Below are 16,153 nucleotides of genomic sequence, written 5' to 3'. Positions count from 1 at the left end.
TACCTGGAGTCAGGAAAGACCCAGGAGCCCGAGGCCGCATCCCACAAGACTGCCCTGGCTTCATACACAGGTGGCGAGTTCCAGGCTGTGGCCTGTGTTTCTGACCGGCACGGGCTGCCACACCGACATTCCCACTCCTGCTGGGGGTCACTCATTTGCTAGGGTGGCTCCCTGCATCAGCAAAGTGCTTTCTTTACTTACTGTTGGGGAAGAGGTGCAGGGCAGGGAGTGTGGAGGGAGGGACCACCAGGGTGAACAGGGGCCACCCATCCAGCATTTGCAGCTGCAGGCACCTAGGGAGACTTAGAGATGCAGATGTGATGGGGAAATGCAGCCCTGGGTCATTAACTCAACCTGCGGCCCCTCTCCCTCCTGTCTGAGGTACTGGGCCTGAAAGCTGCACCCCTCTAAGCACCAGATTGGTTTTCCTGGCAACTAACCTCCTCCTAGGCTCCCAGGAGCCCCCAGCCCCCCAGGCATCTTACACAAGATGCTTGGGTCTTTCTTGGTTTGGAGATCCCAAAGGCTTCAGGGGCTCTGGGCCACTCAGTGGAAGAGCACGTGTGAGTGCCAGTGCCAAGTAGTGTGGTGACACAGCCGAGGGCGGGACCCAGGAGTGCCATGTCTCCCGTGAGCACGTGCAGCTCCTTGTCTGCTGTGAGATAGGACTTTGTGCCTACTCACACACCTCCCTTTCCCTCCCACGTTCATTGTGGAAACAAAGGACAGCCCGGCGTGATGGTCTCCCCTTACCTGCAGGGCCTCGTTCTCATCAGAAGCTGCCAAAGGCACAGATCATGAGGGACTCTCCAGTCTCGTGGTTTCCCATCCCTGCCTCCTTGTGATGAAGTTTAGTTTTTAGCCTCCCCATGGCAAAGTTGAATTTATAAATTAGGTGCTGAGAGATTAAACACATCGAAGTATTATAAAAGTATACCATAGTAAGTGTTATTCAAAACATATGACTTGTGTGTTTGCTGAGTTTTCTGATTAGCATTAATATTCTGATGAGTACTTTCGGACTGTGGTTAGTGGTGGGTAACTGAGACAGTGGCGTGGGAAGCCACGGGCTGTGGGTGAGGGGCACTGCTCAGCAGTGCTCAGCGAGTGGGGCTGATGGCTGGCTGGGCGCTCTGGGCTGCCAAGTGCTTTGCCGCTTTGTGGGCCCCAGGAGGAAACAGCTCTCAGTTACTGGGTGCTTTCCCCACTTCCTTGAAATGGAATAGCAAGCTCTTTGTTGAAGGGAGAGCAGAGCTGTGCACCTCTCTGGCGACTCCACCTCACCCCCCACGCCACTTTGAAAATAAAATAGATGCCGGCGCCGCGTCTCACTAGGCTAATCCTCCACCTGCGGCGCCAGCACCTCGGGTTCTAGTCCCGGTTGGGGTACTGGATTCTGTCCTGGTTGCTCCTCTTCCAGGCCAGCTCTCTGCTGTGGCCTGGGAGTGCAGTGGAGGATGGCCCAAGTGCTTGGGCCCTGCACCCGCATGGGATACCAGGAAAAGCACCTAGCTCCTGGCTTCGGATCGGCACAGTACGCCGGCCGCAACACACTGGCCATAGGGGCCACTTGGGGGGTGAACCAACGGGAAAAGGAAGACCTTTCTCTCTGTCTCTCTCACTGTCTAAATAAATAGAAAATAGAATAGAGCTATGCACAGTCCCTTACCTCCTCTCTGGCCTCGTTTCCTGCCCTGCTCACCCTTGTTCATTATCCTTTAGCCTTGCTGGTCTCCTGCTGTTCCACAGTGCATGGAGCTCCAGCCCACCTCAGGGCCTTTGCACGTGCTGACCCTGGGGCATTCTCCTGCTCTGTTCTGGTTTCTGCTCAGGTAGTTCCTCCCTTTCCCTCCCTTACTTAATCAGCACGCCGTAGCACCACTTCCTCCTGCTTTAATGCTGCTCAGCACTCAGTCTCACTGCCCGGCATATTCAGTATTCACGTTTATATTTTCTGAACACCCACCACTGGAACATGAGGCTACTTCAAACAGTTCATGGGAAAAACGGAGTAAAAAGCTAAGTTTATTTTGGTACAAAAATTTCAAGTGCATTTTTAAAAAGATACATTTTTATGAATTCTTTGAATATCCCTCTGTATAAATTGTGAATTTTTTGCACCCCAAAAATTGTTTACCATTAACTTTTTGAAGCAGCCACACATAAGCTTCAGCTGGGTGTTGAGCGTTTGCCCTCCTACCATCTCCCCGCGTCTCTGGGTCTGGTGCCTGATGTATAGGTAGTCTTGAGTCGCTATTGGAGGACAGGCTGAGGGATAGACCTGCCACGGGCACCCAGGGTCAGCAGCGGAGCCAGGCGTGGGTGCAGGACTTGTGTCTAATCCCACAGCTCTTCTGCCTCGTCCACAGTGCTCTCGCCACGCCCCAGGGAAGCCCCTCGGCTCTGCCCCTAGTCCCTGCTGTCCCCTTTCCCAGGGCTAGTGTTTCTTCTGCTTTGGAACCTTGAAGTGTCCCAGATTGCCCAGGGTACAGAACTTGGCCCGCTGCTCCAGCCCCCGGGCGCACCTCCCTCGGCCTGTTACTGCGTCCTAGGAAGCCAGCTCTGACGTCACTGCCACCTCTGCCTGCTCCGCCGTCAGCACCGCACGCTGTTCCCGTTGTGAAAACCTACTGTTGGCCATGCTGCTCTCCGTGGTGTTTGAGGTTCACCTTAAAATCATTTTGGCATAAACCCCACGCATCTGCGTGCCTGCTGGGAGACCAGCGTGGTCTCTGCTTACCGCAGATGACGTCTCACAGAGGTACCCGGTGCTGGGCAGCTGTGCTCATCTGACAAACCGTGCTTGTTGTCCTAAGAGCGACCTGCTGGTGCCGCCGGGTAGCCCATCTTCCAGGACGCGGGAAGTGGTTCTGACTTAAAGCCCGGCTTGGTGCTGCCACCGCACACAGCTTCGCTGTCTGATGACTTGGGTTTACAAAGCGGAGCCTCATTGTTTGTGCCCGATCAGTCATTTTCCATGTGGAGTTCAACAGCTGTAATTATGCCTTTGTGCAACCGCGGGAGGAAATTGCTGACTGCCCCGAGTGTGGGCAGCTCACTGAAGTGGAGATTTTCCCGTGGGTAACGAGGATGTTAACCAGGTGGACGGGGTTCCTGGGGGATCCTGCGCTGGAGGAACAGCGCACACACTTCCGGTCTTACCTGAGATTGCGATGGCCGGGGAGAGCCGTGTTGGAAGGTTCCATTGTGGTTGTTCATTTCCAAATGTGCTGTGAATCCCCAGACTGGAGCGGTTCACTGCTCTGAATTTTCTGCGAGCCCACTGAACACAATGGGTTTCAGATTTTGGTGAGTCTATTAAATCAAACCTTTATTTTCTGCTTCTGACTTTTCTCTGTGTTTCAACATTTTTCAGCACAACTTAACTTTTTTACTGAAAATGGTAATATCTGGCCATGTAGCTCAGTCTATTTTTTTTTTTTTTAATTTATTTGACAGGTAGAGTTATAGACAGTGAGAGAGAGAGAAAGGTCTTCCTTCCGTTGGTTCACCCCCCAAATGGCAGCCATGGCCAGAGCTGCGCTGATCTGAAGCCAGGAGCCAGGTGCTTCCTCCCAGTCTCCCATGCGGGTGCAGGGCCCAAGCACTTGGGCCATCCTTCACTGCCTTCCCGGGCCACAGCAGAGAGCTGGACTGAAAGAGGAGCAACCGGAACTAGAACCAGTGCCCATATGGGATGCTATGCCAGAGATGGAAGATTAGCCAAATGAGCCACACAGCACTGGCCCCAAAGTCTATTTTTTAAAATTTTTTAAAAAATTTATTTATTTGAAAGGCAAGCTGCAGAGAGGAAGTGGCAGAGACAGAGAGAGTGAGAAGTCTTTCATCTGCTGGTTCTCTCCCTGAATGGCTGCGATGGCTGGAGCTGAACCTGTCTGAAGCTGGGAGCCTGGAGCTTTATCTGAGTTTCCCACGTGGGTGCAGGGGCCCAAGGACTTGGGCTCCATCTTCTGCTGCTTTCCCAGGTGCATCAGCAGGGAGCTGGATCAGAAGTGGAGCGGCCAGGTCTCAAACTGGCACTCATATGGGATACTGGTGCTACAGGTAGCAGCTTAACCCACCACGGCACCCCATGAGACCCTTGTTGAGGGAAAAACATCAAGTTCTGAACACTGTCAGATGAGCTCACGGTGTGGAATGAGATTGTTGATGATTAAATTTCCTGTTTGCGATTGTGTTGCTAACGTCGTTTTAAAGCCTTGTGTACTTGAATTCAGAGTGAGCTGTTATTGTCATGAACAGAGAAGTATGCTTTCTTCTGAGGTATTAGATTGCCATTCTTGCCATTTCCCAATTAATAGACCATCCCCAGAAAAGATGCCCCTTAAGCAAAAAAGGTGTTTCATCAGTCACGGAAGTTTGTTGTTTTGATTGGACTCTCACAGTTCAGTTGCTGCTGATCCTGTCCAGACTGACTAAAAGATGCCGTCCACGGCTGAGGCGTCCATGGTCCTTTTCCTCGCACAGGCTTTTGGTTTCCCTGGTCTGTGTCAGCTCCGGGCTCTCCCGCAGTGTCCCCCCACCCCTGTGTGCTCACACGCCTCACGCTGCCTGCCACTTGCGTGCCGAGGCTGTCTCCACGGGCACCCTGTGACCTAGTCGGGCTGCACCCGCCAACCCCTGTGTTTTTAAATCGGCCTCTTTGGAGACGTGTGGTTCACATCCCTCCCAGCTCAGCCTCGCTGAGGACCCAGGGCTGTAGCTGTTAATGTGTGTACGGAGTGTACCACGTCACCACTGTTCCTTTCCAGAACGTAACTGCCTGTCCTGCGGCCGTCACTGCCTGTCCTGCCCCTGGCCCCTGGCCCCCGGCCCCTTTCCTGGTGCCCGGGCTCACTGGGGCGGGGGGGGGGGTGGCCGCGGCCTCTGGCTTCTGCAGCCTGGCCTGACGCTCTCGCTGCTGCGGGAGCCGGGCTTCGTTCCTCCTCACGGCTGAACGACGTTGCATTGTGTGGGTTCCTGTGTCCTGTCCATTTGAGTTCCTTCTGCTGTTCGGGTATTAGGAATACTTCCCTAACTTGCATTTCTATTTGCTATTCCTCGATTCCTTCCCTTCTTTTGGTGAGTGGTTAGAGGTTTTTGAGAGACTGAATGTCTGAAAATGTCTTTCTGCCGCTTCTTGGTAATTCTGAGTTGGAAACGACTCTCCCTCGTTGTGTTCTAGCAGAACGCACTACCGTGTAGACGTCCTGTGGCACTTCTGACTTCCTGTGCGTTGTAAAGATTCTGCTTCTACTCTGACGGTTTGCAGCGTCATCTCTGTCCCCTCTGCTCACAGGTGTGCGAGAGTGCTGTGCACACGTCACGGCTGCTGTCCTCCCAGGCACCCGGTGTCCGTGTCTGTGGGCCCTGGGACGCTGTTGAATTGCAACTCCGATTTCCTCCCCCTAGTGCTACCTTTTTTTCCATTCTTGAGATCTTGTTTGAGCTCATAAATTTCTCTTTGCTCTGTTTTCCTTTTGCTTCTATTTTATTATCCCTCGTTTCTGTCTTTTTTGGCAATTTCCCTACCCTTTCCCCTTATATTCACTTTTTTGCTGTCATAGTTTTTCTTTGAAAAAGAGGTCTTTTGCTCTGTGTTGCATTTATTTTATTATATTTTACTTTATTTTATATTATTTTATTTTATTTGCATGCCTTCCTGTTCTTGTTTCACGACTGTGTCATCGTCTCTGTCCTCTCTGAGAATATTACCTAGTTTGCCTTTAAAGTGTTGCCCTGTGTAGTCTCTTTCCTGTAGGCTGTTTTCCTCCTTATTTTGTTCTGGTCCCTGTCTTTGGTCAAGCGTCAGGTGCTTTCCAGACATGGACTCACATGTGGGTGTAGGCTCCTGAGACTGGTAAAGAGCTCTGTAGATGTTTACTTTGGGCCTCTTGGGGGCTGCCCTGGCTTTGCCATTCCGCAGGAGCGCCCCCGGCCGTCAGCCTCGGGGCCCAGGACAGTACTTGTTTGTCCCCTTGTTTGGAGGTGAATGCTGTCGGCCTGCTGTTCAGGGAGTGGTGGGGTTTTGGGGAGGGAAGCCCAGCATGCCTTTCCTGCTTTGTCCCCGTTTTCAGTCAGGTGCATTCCTGGTTTAGCCCAGACCGACCGTGTTTCCTTCTGCATGGACTAAACCCCTGCCTTCCGCCAACTGCTTCTCAGCAGGCATTTGGTGCCTCATCCCCCAGGCTGTGTTAGCTCATAGTTTATCGACTTTTCGAGATGCGTTCATTCCATGTTCATCATGGAACTTTTTGGGTTTTGTTGTTGCCCACTTGCATGGAGGAAGGAGGTAAAAAAAAAAAAAAATTGGCATTTTAGCGGGATGTGGAGGGGATGTGAGTGTGAATTAGTGTGTCCAGTGTGTCATATCTCACTGCAGCTCCTCTCCGTTCTGAAGTCATGGTTTCGGGTTTCGGGTTGCTGTTGTGCGCCTCTGTGACGGAGCAGCTGGGGGACAGTAGGCGCTGCTGGGATGGGGACACTTGAGGGTTCCATGCAGCCTGTTTGTCACTCAGGGGTCTTGCTGAGTGACCGGCCCTGTCTGTCATAGGCTTTCGTGTGGCAGCGTTACCACGCAGGGACCTTACTGCCACGGCAGGCTCTAACTAGCTTCCATTCAGCCGGCAGAAGTCTGACCCATAGCCCCCTCCCAGCGCGCTGACTCTGCTCAGTCTTCCATGTGGAGTCGGTCCGTGTTGCATTACTGTAATCACTATTATAGAGTGGTACACCCGAAGCTGGGTAACTCTAACAGAAAGAGGTGTGTTTCGGCTCTTAGTTGTGGAGGTCCAAGACAAGGGCTTGATCTGGTGCCAGCCTTCTTCCTGGCTGTGTCTGGAGGAGCCGGGGATCACATGGAGCATGTGTGGGTGTGAGGGTCCTTTTTGGCTTCTTTCCCTCTTAGTTTAAAGCCCCGGATTCCATCATGGGGCTTCCATCCTGATGACCCCACCTGCAACACACCATGGCTGGATTAAGTTTCTACTTTCTTAATCACTTCCCGTGGGGACCAAATTTCAGCATGTGAGGCCTTGGGAGACATGCGGACCCTCTCCAAACTGCAGCACCCACTCTCCATTTCTCCTTGAAGGCCACTCCTCACCCCAGGGGGCTAGCCTTAGACCCCGGTGCTGCCTCGCCCTTCTCACATTTGGGGCGATGGTCGCCGTCCAGGAGCACACGGGACTGTCTGCAGAGCTGACCTTGTCTACAGACTTGAGACTCATCTGTATTCTTCCAACGTACCTGGAGCTCTTGGCTGCTCTTCCACTGTTCTTGGAAGAGTCTGGCTTGTTCTCTGCCTTGCTGTATCTGCTGTGCTGTGTGAAGAGGGCCTGTGTGGACGTACACGCAGTAGCGATGTAGTAGACACAACCCCCAGAGGTGTGTGCTGCGCTCAGGCTGGCTCTGTCCTGGCAGCCGGTCTCCTTGACGTGTCTCCACATTGACGTCATGCCTTGGTGCTGTGCTTATCACGGTGACTGCCTGGCTGTCCCCCTGAGTACGGCTCACCATGGCCACTTCCCACCCCGTGTGCACTGTGACCTCCACTGCCGTCCCACATCGGGCTGTGGCAGGCATCACCTCCCTGGGTATCTCTTTGTTGGAGAAAAGCAGTGTGGTCACTCTAAGAGACTCCCGTCCATTGCTGTGATATTGAGAAGTAACCAGACAGGCCCTGGTGCCCCTGTCTCATGACAGATCTCAATGTCGTCATACGCCGCTGGTCACTCACGTCACTGTGCCTGTATTTAAGTGACTAGCAATTGTAATAGTCCCCCCTTTTTATCAAGAGGCTTCTCTCTGAAGAGGGGTGGGAGGACAGGTACAATGGGAAGAATCACCATGTTCCTAAAGTTTTTTAAAAAAGATTTATTTATTTATTTATTTATTTATTTGAAAGGCAGAGTTACAGAGAGGCAGAGGTAGAGAGAGAGACAGAGAGAGACAGAGAGAGGTCTTCCATCCACAGATTTATTCCCTAGATGGTCCCAACTGCTGGAGCTGCGCCAATCCAGTGCAGAGCCAGGAGCTTCCTCTAGGTCTCCCACGTGGGTGCAGGGGCCCAAGGACGTGGGTCATCTTCTGCTCTCCCAGGCCACAGCAGAGAGCTGGATCACAAGTGGAGCAGCTGGGACCCAAACTGGCACCCGTATGGGATGTTGGCACTGCAGGCGGTGGCTTTACCTGCTGTGCCACAGCACCAGCCCCTCCTAAAGTTGTAATTATGAAATATATGAAGTTTGTATTCCATAAATAAAAGGTTTCTGGGGGAAAAATGGAAACCATTTGGGAAGGAAGATTTTTTTATGAGGAGAATAATTTTTGATTATAGTTGAAATATTTATGGAGTGACTTTTTTCTTTTCAAGTTGTGCCGAATCTTTGGAGTGTTGATGGAGACGTCCCGGTCGCGGCACAGAAGCCTGGGGAAGCTACTGAAGAGCTGGCGAGCTCCTACGAGCGGAAGCTCATTGAGGTGAGGCCACTGTGCTGCGGGCATCTGAGTTCTAATCCCGGCCGCCTGGGGGCTTTTCTGGAACTGCGCTGGTCAAAATGAGCAGCCACCAAACGCCATTAACCCTCCCGACACGAAACCGAAATACATAAAACCAGTGCGCTTGCTAAAGAAGGCAAGGCTGATTCTTTGAAAATTACCAGTGAGTTGGAGACATCTGGCACTCTGGTGAGGCAGTGAGAGGACCAGAAGCAGTGCAAATGGGGGGAGGACAGTCCCATCACATCTGAGCACAGAGCAGGAGAGGATGTCACTGGTGAGTGTGGGCACAGGTGCGCTGGGCTCCCGGGCAGGATGTCAGTGGTGAGTGTGGGTGCAGGTGCACTGGGCTCCCGGGCAGGATGTCACTGGTGAGTGTGGGCGCAGGTGCGCTGGGCTCCCGGGCAGGATGTCACTGGTGAGTGTGGGCGCAGGTGCGCTGGGCTCCCGGGCAGGATGTCAGTGGTGAGTGTGGGCGCAGGTGCGCTGGGCTCCCGGGCAGGATGTCACTGGTGAGTGTGGGCGCAGGTGCGCTGGGCTCCCGGGCAGGATGTCACTGGTGAGTGTGGGCGCAGGTGCGCTGGGCTCCCGGGCAGGATGTCAGTGGTGAGTGTGGGCGCAGGTGCGCTGGGCTCCCGGGCAGGATGTCACTGGTGAGTGTGGGCGCAGGTGCGCTGGGCTCCCGGGCAGGATGTCACTGGTGAGTGTGGGCGCAGGTGCGCTGGGCTCCCGGGCAGGATGTCAGTGGTGAGTGTGGGCGCAGGTGCGCTGGGCTCCCGGGCAGGATGTCACTGGTGAGTGTGGGAGCAGGTGCGCTGGGCTCCCGGGCAGGATGTCAGTGGTGAGTGTGGGCGCAGGTGCGCTGGGCTCCCGGGCAGGATGTCACTGGTGAGTGTGGGAGCAGGTGCGCTGGGCTCCCGGGCAGGATGTCACTGGTGAGTGTGGGCGCAGGTGCGCTGGGCTCCCGGGCAGGATGTCACTGGTGAGTGTGGGCGCAGGTGCGCTGGGCTCCCGGGCAGGATGTCAGTGGTGAGTGTGGGAGCAGGTGCGCTGGGCTCCCGGGCAGGATGTCAGTGGTGAGTGTGGGCGCAGGTGCGCTGGGCTCCCGGGCAGGATGTCACTGGTGAGTGTGGGAGCAGGTGCGCTGGGCTCCCGGGCAGGATGTCACTGGTGAGTGTGGGTGCAGGTGCGCTGGGCTCCCGGGCAGGATGTCAGTGGTGAGTGTGGGTTCAGGTGCACTGGGCTCCCGGGCAGGATGTCACTGGTGAGTGTGGGTGCACTGGGCTCCCGGGCAGGATGTCAGTGGTGAGTGTGGGTGCAGGTGTGCTGGGCTCCCGGGCAGGATGTCACTGGTGAGTGTGGGTGCAGGTGCACTGGGCTCCCGGGCAGGATGTCACTGGTGAGTGTGGGCGCAGGTGTGCTGGGCTCCCGGGCAGGATGTCACTGGTGAGTGTGGGCGCAGGTGTGCTGGGCTCCCGGGCAGGATGTCACTGGTGAGTGTGGGCGCAGGTGCGCTGGGCTCTCGGGCAGGATGTCACTGGTGAGTGTGGGCGCAGCTACACTGGGCTCCCAGGCAGGATGTCATTGGTTGTGGGCACAGATGTGCTGGGCTCCCTTCCGGTCAGTGTTCATTTTCAGCATTAACTGGAGCTGATGCTAACTGCTTGACAGGACCAGACACCCTTGCGGGAGAAATGGTAACAATGACAATAGCTGTGACAACAGAGACCGATGAGTGTAGGAGGCAGCAAGTCGCGGTGGCATAGTGGGGTGTTCCAGGACTCCTTTCCAGCTCTCTGTGGAGCGCCTTTGGCTGTCTGTATCTTGTGGAAGCAGCCTTTTATATTGCTTTAAATATGTGCATGCACACATGTGCACGTGCACACACACACAGGCTCATAGCCACCTCTTTAAACGTACGCTCCCATCAGGATCTTGGGTCCAGTGTGCATTTCCCTGATATGAAAACCTCACAAAGATAGCATGAGAAAGAAAATGAGGGACTCATTTCTTTTGTGCAGCAAGATACCAAAATTCTAGGAAGATACAAGGGACTTAAAAAGGCTTATGGAAAATGGAATTCAAAGATAAGTTTATTGGTGGATAAAAATGTGAAATCCATGCATGGTATTTTTTCTTCACAGCATGCATTTTCCACGAATTTTTTGAAGGCCATTTTCCCCACAAACTGTCACATATTAAAGGGACAGTGTACATAAAAGTAGAATTTATTGGAAGTTTAAGATGAGGAAATTCATCTGTATGAGCCATCTCATTAACATATTGAAGAAGAAACACCAGACTTGTTTATTTTGATAAGTACTGCAAAGCCCTTTGGTGACGTTTATCAGTTCTATCTGCCAGCAGTATTGCTGACTAATGGGGAGTAAGTGACTTCTTTGAGAGGATATTAATGGGACTGGGGAGCTGTGGTTGGGGAGGGTGTGTGCAGGTGCTGTGGTGGTCACGTGGTGACCATTCATGCCTGTGATCCTGTGCACAGGGACGCGTGCAGGTGTGGTCCAGCACTTGCTGACCCCACGGTGGCTGGGTGTTACTTCTGTAGTACGAGAAACATCCACTGGGGGTTGTGCGGAGGTGCATCTCAGAGTCGAGGCCTCGGGAGCAGATGCCCTCAGCTCTTGCCTGGTTCATGCTGGGTCGTGGCTCACTTAGGGTCTCTTTTGCCTATCTCCTAACTGAACTCTAAAGACGGGAGACAACTTCAGAAGCAACGTGAGTTCAGGAAGGTACACTGGGATGTTAACAAAACAGGGTGGGGGTGCAGAGTTGGAAACAAGGCTGGTAGGCCTGGGGTCTGGGGTTCTGTCCAGTCCTACACAGCCTCTGCCCATCGCTCTACCCCCCTGTGCAGACTCAGTGGGGACATCTGGTGGCAGTGCCAGGGTGATGGCCTCCACCCTCAGGCTCTGAGACTCTGTGGACTTGAAGTCCCTGGAAGGCAAGGATGGTGTCTTTTCCATCTCTGTAAATGCAGCAGCTGCTTTCTGGGATTGGTAAGTAGCCTGTAAATAAGCATACTTCCTGGATCCTAGGTCAGGGGTAGCTGAGTTTCTTGGGTGGTGCAGGGCTGATGCATTGGGAAGTGTGAAGGTCATCAGAGCTAAAGTGGCTGAGGTCACACAGGGATATCAAATTCCGGTATCATAGGGAAGGGGTCCCAACCTGGCTAGTGCCTGGTCAGGTGGGTTCCACTTAGAGGTGGCACCTGCTTTCACGGAGTCCACGGAAAATGCTGAGGCCTGGGCCCGAGCCAGCCATCTCTGGGGCTTCCTCCAGCTCTGAGACTGAGTGGCTGCAGGAGACGCAGCCGGCTGTTGGGTCTGTGAGCCAGGCGCTGTTGGTTAGCTCATTCCTGTTGACTGGGGGTGTACCTCCTGCATAGGAAACAGCGAGAACAAAGGCGTGGTACATGGGGGGAGTCAGCAGGTTGGGGGAACAGACAGGAGAGCCACGAGTGCGGGGTGGCGAGAGGGAGAGGTGATGCTGTGGCCGAGATGACAGTGTCATGGCCGTGTCCCACGCCCTCTGACCCTGTGAAGGTCACATCATCTCTCTGCACTGACCTCATGCCCTGGGGGCCTTCCTGTTGGAGCCCATTGCTTTGTTGCTCCTGGTGGCCGTGAGGTGGTGGACTGCCCAGGGCGAGGGGGCTGGTGGTTGAGGTGTGAGCATCTCGCTTGCTGGCCTCCAGCTTCCTGTCTGTCTCTTCTGTGATCCCCTCACCCTGGGAGCCGTAGTGCTGCCCGCCCCAGATTGGGAGCTGAGAGAGCTGTGAGGTTGAAGCACAGATGTCCTCAGAAGGCACTGGCTACCCTACAATGATCTCCCTCCCTGCCTCCCTCCCTCTCACCTCCTTCCCTCCCTCCCCCCTCCCTCCCTCCCTCCCTTCCACCTCCTTCCCTCTCTCCTTACCTCCTTTGCCTCCCTCCCTCCCTCCCTCCCTCCTTACCTCCTTTGCCTCCCTCCCTTCCTCCCTCCCTTCCTCCCTCCCTCCCTCCCATCTCCTTCCCTCCCTCCCTCCCATCTCCTTCCCTCCCTCCTTACCTCCTTTGCCTACCTCCCTCCCTCCTCCCTCCCTCCCACCCTCCCACCTCCTTCCCTCCCTCCTTCCCTCCTTTGCCTCCCTCCCTCCCTCCCTCCTCCCTCCCTCCCTCCCTCCCTCCCTCCTTACCTCCTTTGCCTCCCTCCCTTCCTCCCTTCCTTTTTTCTTGCAAAGTGAGGTTTTGTCATGGATCACTGGTCTGTGAAGAGCATTAGCGTTTCATTACTCTGAATCTTTTCTGGAGCCCCTTGTATTTGCAGCAGTCAGGCTCCGTGCAATACTGTTTGTGATGTGCCTCTGTCATTGTATTAATGAGCTGACTTGTACCCGAGAGGTGTGAGCATGTGTCAGGACGGAGCACAGAGAGCACGTGATGGGAGAGTCGACGGAGTGTCTTTCTGTTTCACTGGGGAAAGATAATGTTGCTGTATGAGGTACCCCAACGTCATGGTTCATCCCAGTGAAAGGGAGTTCCCGGGGCAGGTGTTTGGTCTAGCGGTTAAGATGCCCTTGTCCCGTAGTAGAGTGCCTGGGTTCACTGCTTGCCTCTGGTTCCTGCCAGTGTAGATGGTGCAAGCCAGTCAAGCGATGGCGCAAGTAATTGGGTTCCCGCCTCCCACACGGCAGACCTGGATTAAGTTCTAGGCACCTGACCCGGCCCTGGCCCTTGTGGGTATGTGGGGAAAGAGCAGATGGGAACTCTCTCACTCTGTTGTCTCTCTGCCTCTCGAATAAAAAAATAAAAAGAAAGGGGGTGTGTGTGTGTGCTTGCCTTTGAAAGCATGATAAGTGCCTTCCCTTCTGTATAGGCACTGCACAGTAGTGTTCCGTCAGTGGGAATCCCGTCTGCACGGCTCGGCACCTCCAATCACTACCAGAGAGTTAGCTTGGAAGAGCTGGAGAGCACCCGGCACCGCGGGCTGGAGGTGCACGGCTTGTTCCTGATAGCCTCTGGTTGGATTTGAGGGAACCAGAAGGGAGGCAGCGTTCTGCCTGGTGTCGGTTAACCCAGCAGGGGGGAAACACCAGCGATGTGCTGCCATTCTGACACTAGCAGCCGGCTGCCAGGGCCGTGGGTTCAGGACCAGTCACAGGGCCCAGGTTTTTATGTAGATGAACTCCACTGAGCCCCTGCAGAGACCCCTGAGGAAGGCCCTGGCACTCTGCAGCTCACGGATGGAGCTGGGAGACGAGAAGTGGCACCCTAGATTTCTCAGCTGGTGGGAAGCAGAGGTCTGTTGGAGTCACCTTGGCTTTGGGTACCTGAACCCAAATGCCATCCTTCTCTGCCCTGGAAGGCAGAGCTCATCGAAGGCGAAAGCGGTTGGCGTCATTGCAGAGTGGCAGTTGTCACTGATCACGTTGGAGAGGAGAGGAGAGGGATCCAGGAGGAAGAGGAGCGAAGCGCTCCAGACCAGGGGTGAGGTCGCCCAGGGCCGCAGTGGTGGGAGGGGGGTCGTGCACGGCCTTGTCCTTGCAGTAGGAGTGTGATGTGCGGGCCTCACCCGAGCCTGAAGTGACTTGAAGTGGAGCACACGGAGCTCTGTGACAGCAGTGTGGACACTGGCTGTCTACGGAGTCCTCCCTGCCCGGCGTGCTGCAGCCTGCAGCTCTGGCTCCGTAAATGCCGCACAGCTGGATGGTCTGCCGGATGGCTTCAGCTGTTCAGTGTCGTGCTTAAGAGTGAGAGACGTGAGTCCTGGAGCGCCAGACAGCGTGAGCGGTCCCGGATGCTGTGGCTGAGTCCCAGACACAGCTCAGAGCATCCTGCTGGAGAGAGCCGGAGGCCTGGGAAGGGGAAAACTGGCTTCTTCGGAGCGGGAGCAGGGCCGTCCAGGCTGGAGAGGTGGGAGAGGACACTCGCGGCTCACTCTGCACCCGTTCCCTGAGTGCCTGAGGGTCGGGCCCTTTCCTTCATTCCTCCCTGCGGTGGCTTCCCCTGCCCAGGGAGCAGCAGTGTCGACGGTTCTGAGAGAAGAGCGAGGCTGGAACAAGGCGGCCCTCAGTGGCATTTACTTCCCTCCATGGAGTCTTCCTTGTTTGTTGCCTGCACGTGACCTGGGTTGCACAGTGACTGATGGATCATCTGGAAGTAGCATCAGCTCTTCATTTCCCAAGCCCCGTCCTAGGTGGCAGAGACAGATGGGACACACACCTGTCTTTCGGGAGCACTCTGGGTGGTGGGAGAGGTGGGCACGACTGTCGGGATCCCTGGGAAGCAGGGTGGGCTTGTGCCTGAGGCCCTGCGCCTAGTCTGGGACGGCTGCTCTGCAGAGGTCAGCCCCACACCGCAGCCTCCTGGGCACGTCCGCCATCCGCCTCTGGGACTGTTAGTGCTGATGGTCTCAGTTTCTTTTGTATTCTTCTCCATCCCCCTTGAACTTCTGAGACATCAGAAGAGATGGCTTTGTTCTCACCCAGGGTTTTGAAGATAGAAGACGTTGGACAAGACAGAACCGCTCCAAGACCCGTTACCTCTTTTAAGTTTCCTTTGGTCTAGACTCACTGTCAGAGATTTCCTGTCCCATTCCAGCGCTGCCTTCCAGTGGAATACAGAGTGGGGTTGGTGCTGGGACTTTGATCCTGCGTCTCTTTGCCCCCGTCTTCAGCCTGATGGTTTGGAGAGCACGTGGGCTCCCATGTGAGGATGAGTTCCCATTTGTCCCTTACAGCCTTGTGTTCCTGGGCACGCCACGTCGCCTCTCTAAGCCTCCCAATACAACCTACCCAAGGGGGCTGCTCTGGGGGTGGACACACAGAACCCAGGCTGTTGCCTGTAGCTGCCAGCAGGGGTCTCTGAGCCCCCTTTGCTGCCTTCAGTTCTGATGTTGAAGGCCTTGCCTCCCCTCCAGGGCTTGCTGTCTTGTGGGGACAGTGAATCCGAATACCCTGCCCTCCGCTGGCCCAGGGCTGGGCCTGTGACCTGAGCCAGGGCAGAGGGGGCTTTACCTCCTGAGTTAAACATGCAGCAGTGTGTGTTTATGGAGCATTTATGGAGCAGCGCTTACTCGGGGGACCAATGGCAGTGAGTCTCTCAGGACTCTCCGCTTGCTCTGCTGTTACCTTTGCCCGTTTCCTTCTCTGCACCAGGTTCTCCCACTTTCCTCACTGCTTACAGGAAGTTGGACTTCAGCTGAGGTTAGCATCTGCTGCTTGGCACCGAGCGCACTAACGTGCGTGGGTACAGTCAGGGGATGCTGCTCTGCTCTGTTTTCCCGTCCGCTCACTGCTTCCCCAGCCTCGCTGCGTTCTCCTGCCCCTGGACTGTCCCACGTCTTGCGTTGCAGCCCCGCCTCCCTTCGGAGTGCTCCCTCTGTGTCTTGTGGGTCAGTGTTGCTGGTCCAGCCTCTGCAACCGAACCTCAACGTCCTTCCATATGGCAGCCTCACGCTCACTGGTTTTTCAAATTATAGGACACTTAGCGTTTGCTGTCTGAGTGCACTTAGCCCCTGAAGTCTTGCTTCTGGGTGAAATAAATAGTATACGCGCAATGTTTACTCTCGTTATAATGGCAGAATCACTGTTAATGGAAAAGCAGTCCTAAGCGTCAAGCTGGTAAGAAAAAAACTAGAGTCATGATCTCATGCT

The 16,153-nt window shown here is 54.8% G+C and overlaps 1 protein-coding gene across 8 annotated transcripts in view; it reads left to right on the top strand.

Moving 5' to 3' along the window:
* SNX29 (sorting nexin 29) overlaps positions 1–16,153 on the top strand; it is a 473,360-nt gene that overhangs the window by 260,543 nt on the left and 196,664 nt on the right. For all 8 annotated transcript variants that reach the window (XM_008257737.5, XM_051847819.3, XM_089321668.1 and 5 more), the window contains one exon: positions 8,375–8,481. In XM_008257737.5, coding sequence (XP_008255959.2) covers positions 8,375–8,481 — 107 coding nt within the window. The remainder of the gene's footprint in view (positions 1–8,374; positions 8,482–16,153) is intronic.

The sequence above is a fragment of the Oryctolagus cuniculus genome, chromosome 19 (assembly GCF_051225735.1).
Source record: "Oryctolagus cuniculus isolate XC-2025 breed Fujian yellow rabbit chromosome 19, ASM5122573v1, whole genome shotgun sequence".
Taxonomy (NCBI): Eukaryota; Metazoa; Chordata; class Mammalia; order Lagomorpha; family Leporidae; genus Oryctolagus; species Oryctolagus cuniculus.
The sequence above is the reverse complement of the archived record's forward strand: the minus strand, read 5'-3'. Positions and strand labels throughout refer to the sequence as shown.